This window comes from Cyphomyrmex costatus, unplaced genomic scaffold (genome assembly GCF_001594065.2).
Source record: "Cyphomyrmex costatus isolate MS0001 unplaced genomic scaffold, Ccosl1.0 scaffold224, whole genome shotgun sequence".
Taxonomy (NCBI): domain Eukaryota; kingdom Metazoa; phylum Arthropoda; class Insecta; order Hymenoptera; family Formicidae; genus Cyphomyrmex; species Cyphomyrmex costatus.
The window spans coordinates 176,697-185,030 of NW_017276302.1; the positions used below are offsets into that span (position 1 = coordinate 176,697).

Sequence of the window (8,334 nt, forward strand, 5' to 3'; positions counted from 1 at the left end):
TAGTTATCTCAAAATTATTCTATGAAATAATCTATTATTTATCAGGGTATACTTGTAAAGATATTGTAAAAAAAATAGGACAAATGTAATAGAGACCTGATAAATAAGAAATTATTTCATAGGATAATATTGAGATAACTATCAAATATAAAGTTATATACTGACAGATTGGATTCAGGTCTTTTCTTTCAAAATCTGTAATTAAAATACAACACATAGAATCGGTTCTTTTTTTAACAAATTTTATATAGAGAACAGTGAAAACAGGTTAATAGATATATTATAAAACTTATCTGATACGATATCGAAGAGATGTTTTAATAATTTCACGATAATTCCACGAACCAGAAGCGTGCATGGTGATTTCAAAATGTGTGAATGTAACAAAGAGATGCCGAGCCACCAATCACGTCAGATTGCGTTAAATCGAGAAGATTCAAACCTTCACTTCCTACTGCATTGCATACACTCTTAATTAAAATTTTTTTAATAATCTTGCGTACGAAAGGATATTGCAACTTTAATAAATTATTTCATATTTCATAAAATAATCAGATAAATGATCAGAAAATTTATTTATTTTAATCTCACTTACATGTTTTTATATGCCATCGATGTGACAAATTTCCTAACCTGTATTTATGCTCGCACATTTTCGAACGCAAGCACTGTCGTTGCGCAGGTTTTATACCATATGTAAAATATCTGCGCAACGACCTTAGCTAGTAGAATTCTCTTCAAAGGTTATACAGATATTCTAATCTCACTTAGGTATTCGTCTATGCCATCGATGAGACAAATTTCCTAACCTCAATCCTTTGTTATTGTCAAGACTCAATCCGACTTTATCGATCTTATAGATCGCAGCGATCGATATTATAGAGTGCGGTCGAGTTGCCACTACGAATACTTCAAAGCGTTTCTTGATTGGTTAATTGGTAAAATTCTTTCTTCTGATTGGTTAATCAAACGCTTCGAAGCATTCGTAGTGGCAACTCTACTGCACCCATAGATACACATTTATATCTCTTGCGCCAAAACTTCCAGAATGCATTTCCTCTCTCCGTAGCTGACGACGACGACGACGACGGCGACGACGATGACGACGGCGACGACGACGGCGACGACGGCGACGACGACGACGGCGACGACGGCGACGAAGATGAAGACGGCGACACATTGTTTCTTACAAACACCTAAACACCCATTTCCTCGAAGGCGAACACGTAGACGCCTACTTCCTCGACGGCGAACACCTAGACACTTATTTCGTCGACGGCAAACACCTAGACACCCATATCCTCGAAGGCGAACACCTAGACACTCACTTCCTCGAAGGCGAACACCTAGACACCCACTTCCTCAAAGGCAAACACCTAGACACTCACTTCCTCGAAATCAAACACGTAGACATTTACTTCCTCGACGACGAATATATAGACAACATCTAGACACTTAATTCCTCGTTAGTGAATACCTGGACACATAGTTTCTTCTCTTCTACTTTAATTAATGGCTCATCGCCTCCGGGTATATAAAAGGAGGTCAATACGGCCAGATCACGTCAAAGGGGGTAAACTGTATTATGTAGGAATAACGATTAAGGAGGTAAATCAGAAACCTCAAAATAACTAAGCGAACTTGTGCGCCAGCCGGAGTGAGATACTCCAAGCTAAAATCTCGCGACGATGTGCCCTGGAGTAAGCGGAGCAAAGCGCCGCTAGGATGGGAGAAGGGAGGCAGTAAAGGCAGGGAAGAGCGCCTGCGCATAGCGCGGGAAGGCGCGAAAATACAAAGTGCTAAAACTGTCTGCCGCAAGATTTGCTAAAGCTCAGAATGAGTCTATAAAATTTTTCTGTAGGATTAGCGATAGCGTGCGAGAATTTAGATAAGCGATCATTATAAAGCATGATTCGGTCAATCGTACGCCGTAGGAAAAGTGCATAGTTCCTGGAGTATGGACATTCGTATAGATCAAATGAAGGATATCTTGTTTCGGGTCGCCACAAGGGCAAGAAGGACTATCAATCAAATTTTTTCGGTGCAAGCTATGGTTGAGATTGTAATGATCGGAGTGCAACCGGTTGACCATAACAATGGCATCCCTGGAGATCTTTAGACGGAAGTACCAGGGTTTAGCCGCTCTATTAAAAATATGAGAGAAAAAATATGAGCCTTTGACGTCGGAAAGTGATACAATGTGTTGGAAAAAATTTTCAGTGATTTTATATTTGATGACCGCGCAAATGTCCGAGTAAGGTACTTTAAAGTTTGGTTCTATACCCTTACTAATAGCCCGTTTAGCTAGTTGATCCGCTTTTTCATTACCGATAATAACCGCAGTGCGAGGGGACCCAGATGAAGTGGATTTCAGTACCTTTAGACTTAGCCTCCTCCAGAACAGACCCGAAGCGGGATGAGAATTATTCGTGGAGTTATGATGTCCATTAAGAGCATGTAAGACGCTCAAAGAGTCCGAAACAATGGTAGCCTTCTGCAGGTTATTGTCAATAGAGATAGAAACCGCAATGTAGATTGCATAAGCTTCTGCTGAAAAAATAGAGGTATAAGAGGGAAGCCTGTACATTAGTTCTGCCTGAAGCTGTGGCGAGAAAACTGCCGCCCCAACATACGTAGAGTGATTAATTTTGGAACCGTCCGTAAAAAAAGTAGTGGAGTCATTAATAAGGTGTTGGAATTCTTGTTCAAAGAATGTTTGAGCACTTGGAATAGAAGGAATATGAGATGTATCCGCAGGAGGAAGAGAAAGCGAGGAATAGGATATAGTGGTAATGGAAGAGCGAAAGGAGAAACGAAAGGAGGGTAGCGTGTAAGAACGATCTACGAAAGAGCGGTAGGAAAACCAAATTTGGAGAAATAGGGCGGCCGCAGGAAAATGCCTATGCAGGTAGTCCATCCTAGAATGGGTCCTAGCGGTATCGCAAAGCAGGTGAAGTTTTTCCATGTTAATATGGTCGTGAGACCAGAGGAAATCGTAATGAAGTATCGAGAGGCAAGAAGGCGAAATCTGAAAGAGAGTGTAAGTTCAACAGTTTTAGCATAGATGACATTAAGGGGTGTAGAAATACGATATCCATAGCAGAAACGAAGGGCGTGATTTTGGATAATCTGAAGTGCCCGAGAGCACGAATTTTGGACCATGCCAAAAATTTGTGCGGCGTATTCAATAGAAGCACGAAGCATAGATCTATATACATCGAGGAGTAGGTGCGGATGAGCGCCCCACCAAGTACCCTTGAGAGCGCGAATAATTTGGAGAATACGCTTGCCCTCATCGATAACCGCAGTCATATGCGCCTTTCCAGATAGCTTAGAGTCCAGTAAGACCCCGAGAAAGCGAACAACATTGGAGGGGTAGATATGTTGGTCCTGAAACGCAATAGAAAGATTCATTTGAGTAAGAGACCTGCTAGTAGTAAAGATCATAAGTTGTGTTTTGTTCAAAGAGATGTCCAGACCTCGACCACGCAGATATGTTTCCAAGCCCAGAAGGGATTGTTCGACCGAGTGAATAGCGGACGTGGTGTTCTTATGAGATGAGAAAATAACGATGTCATCCTCAAATTGGAGGAGTTCTATATCGGAATGGAGCGCATCATTAATTTCTCTGAGATAAAAGTTAAAGAGCGAAGGACTAAGGACAGAGCCCTGAGGGGTGCCTTTGAAAGAGGTGAGGGGCGGGGAGATGATGCCCTGATTGATAAATTGCACCGTACGCTTGGAGATAAGGTTGTGAATAAAAGAAATCAAGAGAGGGGGAAAGTCGAAATCGATAAGGTCTTGAGTAAGTATATGCGGTAAGACATTATCAAAAGCTGACTTAATATCAACAAATACAGCCACCGTGTTCTGTTTGGTTAGAAAACCCGAATGTATGCTAGCTACGAGAGCTGTGAGGTTGTCCTGACAAGAACGGAATTTACGAAAGCCAAATTGGTTATTTGGAATTAAATCTGAGCATGGAGATTCAATCAACCAGTAAAGGCGATTCAAAATCATTCTCTCCATGATTTTAAGAACGCAGGAGGTAAGCGAGGTGGGCCTGACGCCACTGTTATTAGGCTTAGGAAGTAGATGAATTAGAGAGTGAGACCATTGGGAAGGAAAGATGGAGCATCGGTATAGATTGTTAAAAATGTAAAGCAAAGTGCTCAAGAGTTCAGGAGGGAAAGCCTTGACCATACGGTAATCAATTCGATCTAGCCCCGGACTAGAGGAGGATTTGACCGATTGAAGAGCGGCAGATAACTCATCGGGAGTAAAAGGATCATCCAACCATGCATGGCCGCCATTGTAAGACTCTGGAATGCTAGGAGGAGGAGGAGGAACCGAAGGAGGACAAACCGAAGGAGGACAAAGTTTTCAATAGCTTCGCGGATCATGACAGATCTGTCCTCGTTACTATTCTGTGCAGGTGAATTGGCCGGGATGAGACGGCGGTTACGAAAGCGTTTAAGCATTCGCCATATATCAGCAGTTGGAGTCTTCATATCCAGAGAGCCACAGTACCTTCTCCATCCAGCGCGCTTAGCTTTTCTAAGGACTTTACGAGTCTGAGACACAACGGAGCGGTAGAAAACATAATTATCCCAAGTAGGGAAGCGTTTGAATGTTTTCAGAGCCTCCCTACGTTGATCAATAGCAACAGAGCAATCAGGGGTCCACCACGGGGAAGGAGGAGGGCCTTTTTTAGTAAAGGCCGCTCGAGAATTGGAAGATGTAGGAAGGGGCTTAGAAAGAGAGAAATCCTCGTAACTCTTAGATACCAGCTCCATAAAGGTATTGTATTGAGAGACGGGATCGTCAGGATCAATGTCACAAATGCTTTGAGAGATAGAGTTGGCATTAACCGAGAGGTAATGTTGTACCGCTGACCATTGATCCTTGGATAGGTTAATCTTGTAAGCGAACACCGAGGCAGTGCGGACGCCACAATTGACCTCGAGTGGGTAATGATCGCTACCCAGGAGATCAGGGGAAACTTGGGTATCACATAGAGAAGATATACGAGGAGAAGCAATAGCAAGGTCTATAGTAGAGAGGCTAAAAGGAGAGAAGGAAACATGGGTAGGAGAGGAAGGAGGATTGAGAACCACTAAGTGGTGATCGTCAATAAGGTTAGCGAGTAGATGACCGGCAGCATTGGCCCTCGAGCCACCCCACATAGGGTGATGTGCGTTAAAATCTCCAAGGAGAATGAAGAGTTCTTGCTTGTCAAGGAGTGAAGAAAGAGCAGAAAGAGAATTAGCGGGAGCAGGAGCGCTAGGGTGTCTATACGTGCCTATCAAAAGCAGGCGTGAACTGTTAAGAGAAAGCTCAATGCCTAGAGCCTCAAAGGAGTTGTTGAAAATACCTGATAGATCGACCGGAGAGTACAAGATAGGATTGCGAATCAGGATCAACATTCCCCTAACGTCCGCCCGATTGGCATCAACACGTAGGCAGTCAAAGCCCAGAACGCGAAAGTTGCAAAGAGGACCCACGCATGTTTCGGCAAGGAATAGAATATCAACAGTTTCAGCTAACTTTTCAATGTCACCCTTTTTACCCAGGGCTCCGCGACAATTCCAGTAAGCAATTTTAATGGAGCGTAGAGAGTGCATTACTGTTCAAGAAAGATTGAAGAAAGTTTATTACGCGCTGAAAACTAGGGCCGAATAAAGAGTTAAGTAACGCACTAGGTATGTAATCCAAGATTTTAAGCAAGAAAGAAATGGCCCCTTGTATGAAATTTGTGAAACCGTCAGTGGAGGGGGAAGAAGGTGAAGAGGATGCAGGTGGAGGATCGGAGTGGGGATCACTAAAGTTATAAATAGGAGGAGATGAGGAGGAGGGCATTCTACCATTAGGCGCGAAAAGGAAAGAATTGTGGGTATCGCGATGAGGCATATTGTCCTTAGCAACGTAGTGGGTGGAGGATTCAGTATTATTATTGTTGGATCTAGAAGGAGAGTTGTGATAAAAAAGAGGTGCGGAAGTACTCGCTTGCGTGGAAGGTACACGGGAAGGCGGGGAATTAAGAAGACCGTTAGCGAAAGCCGAAGAAGAAGAGTTTAAAGCGGCGGCAAAAGATTTGCTCCTATTGGGTATGGTGTTCAAGGGTGGCGATGTCTCAGGAATCAGGTGCTGGTAACTAATAAAAGGGCGAGAGGGATTATGAGGTTGTGAGAAAGAGGGAAATTCAGAAGGGTGATAGACATTTGGAGGGGGGGAGGTCGAAGGAGGAGGAGAGCCCCCAAGTTTAAAACGCGCCGCGACATAAGAAATATTTTTTGTTGCAGCACAGGCGTAGATTTGTTTTTGTTTCAAAAACGCAGGGCAGATTGAGGCAGAAGGCAAGTGTTCTCCACCACAGTTGCAACAGAGAGGCGGAAGTTGGATCCGAGGGCAGTCATCTGGAGTCGGATGCTTGGCATTGCCGCATCTTTCGCATCTCGCCCTGCTTTTGCAGTCAGCGATGACGTGTCCATATCTAAGACAGGAGAAACACATGAGAACTCTAGGAATATAGGGCGAAACAGGAAAGCTCACATACAAAAAAGAAACAGAGCGAGGCAGAAACTGTTCGCGAAACTTTACCAAGACTGTTCTGGAGGGCGAGTCAAGCACTTCCCCCTCTTTGTGAGTTCTGAAATTAAGACGTTTAGCAGAAATGATTTTAAATTGAGAGGTGAACTGCTTAGTAATGTCGTCCTCTGAAATGTCAAGAGGGACATTGCGGATAACATCCGTTCTTAAGATGTTAAAAGATGGAATGAAAGCAGAGAGGCCTGCCTCTTTTAGGCTAGGGTGCGAAAGAGTAGTATTAGCCATATTAAAATCACTGAAGTGTATCGCAACTTTATTACGGCCCGACGACTTAACCTCAATAATCTTGTCTTTAGCGAAGCGCGAGACGACCCGCGCGACTGCAACCGGATCGAGACGAGAAGTGTCGTTGTTATTATTATTTGAGACGTTGGTAGATCGTCTTATAAATACCACAAAGGGGGGGCGATCCCCTTTGTCATATGACAGATTAAGATCGGCGCGAGCAGCGTTAACAGAATTCACGTCATTGAGGTTATGCGTATTAGCAGGCGTAGATAAAGTCTTATTCTGAGGTGATCTGCGTACACGCTTACCTGGAGGAGGCATAGCCTTAAAGTCACGAACGCTCTCGCAATCCATTCTCATATCAGGAATAGAATCCCCGAGAGAAGCTGTCGGGGAGGGGGGAGGGGAAAGATCCATCTCCGCCGAAGCCAGCGAAAAAGTATGCGGATTTTTGTCACACACGTTGCCGATGCTAGAATTTGCGCCCACTTGAGGTTGCGTAAGACTCGAGGAATGAGAACGCGTTCTAGAACTAGATCTGGATGGGCAACACGAAGCGGATGAAGAGGCGGGAGAAGAATCCCGCGAAATACGCGGGGACTTCCCCCCCCTCGACTTACGCTTTTGTCCACATTCTGAAACTGTAGGATTCGGCGGTGGTTTGCGGAAACTATTTTTTAATGTAAGATGAATAGACGTAGGAGGCAAATTATTGTCCGTTACGCTATTAGCGCTCACAAAGAAAGAATCAAAATCTTCCTGAGACACAGATAGTTTCTTGTTTAATGATGTCGGGCCGCCGCCGGGATCCGGCGAGGCCGACTCACCCGCCTGCATGGCAGGAGATCTGGCTGCCTAATTAGTAGCAAATAAAGCGTACTCACAGTAAAAGCAGAAAGAAAAGGCCTCAAAGGAGGCAGCACACAGCCACAGGCTGCAATAACAAGCTTATGAAGCACGGGAGACAATCGAGGAAACACAGGATAGGTCCACACCGTACGAGCGCACGCGAGCGAATCACACATAGTTTCTCTATATTTCGATATTTCACAATATATATATATATATATGGGGCATTCCACGCCAAGTGGGCCACCCATTTTGCGAAGTTCCATGGATTTCGTTCATATTGCGTGAACTTGAACAGTTTGATGAATAAAGACTCTATGCCAAATAATATACCTGTAGGCCAACTGGTTACCGAACTGTAGAACCGTCAATTTTTGAGCTTTCTCGTTGCAGCGCTCTTTTCGCTTGTCGTTAGTGGGCATGAAAGGCAATTTTGAAAATAAAGTGCAGACTTATTCTTATAGAAAATTGAACGCTCTTTCACGTAAGAATATTCTTTTTTTGATCAGACCTGTTTACGATGATGTTTTTCAGTTTTGAACTTTTCAAAATGGCGGCGCGACTAAAAAGCCGCTCTCAATTTTCTTTTAATAGCTCAAAATGTAGCTACAGGTCTCTACTTTGTTACTCTAAAAGGACTTAATGGCA

At 43.7% G+C, this 8,334-nt stretch overlaps 1 protein-coding gene across 1 annotated transcript; it reads right to left on the reverse strand.

The window, feature by feature from the left end:
- Positions 1 to 4,220: 4,220 nt before the first annotated feature.
- On the reverse strand, positions 4,221 to 5,624 carry LOC108773903 (RNA-directed DNA polymerase from mobile element jockey-like). Its single transcript, XM_018539878.1, has one exon. The coding sequence runs from the start codon at positions 5,622 to 5,624 to the stop codon at positions 4,221 to 4,223; it is 1,404 nt and encodes a 467-aa protein (XP_018395380.1).
- Positions 5,625 to 8,334: the final 2,710 nt, after the last annotated feature.

Bases quoted from the DNA above. Each gene is read 5' to 3' on its own strand.
- LOC108773903 (XM_018539878.1), bottom strand. From the start codon at position 5,624: ATGCACTCTCTACGCTCCATTAAAATTGCTTACTGGAATTGTCGCGGA.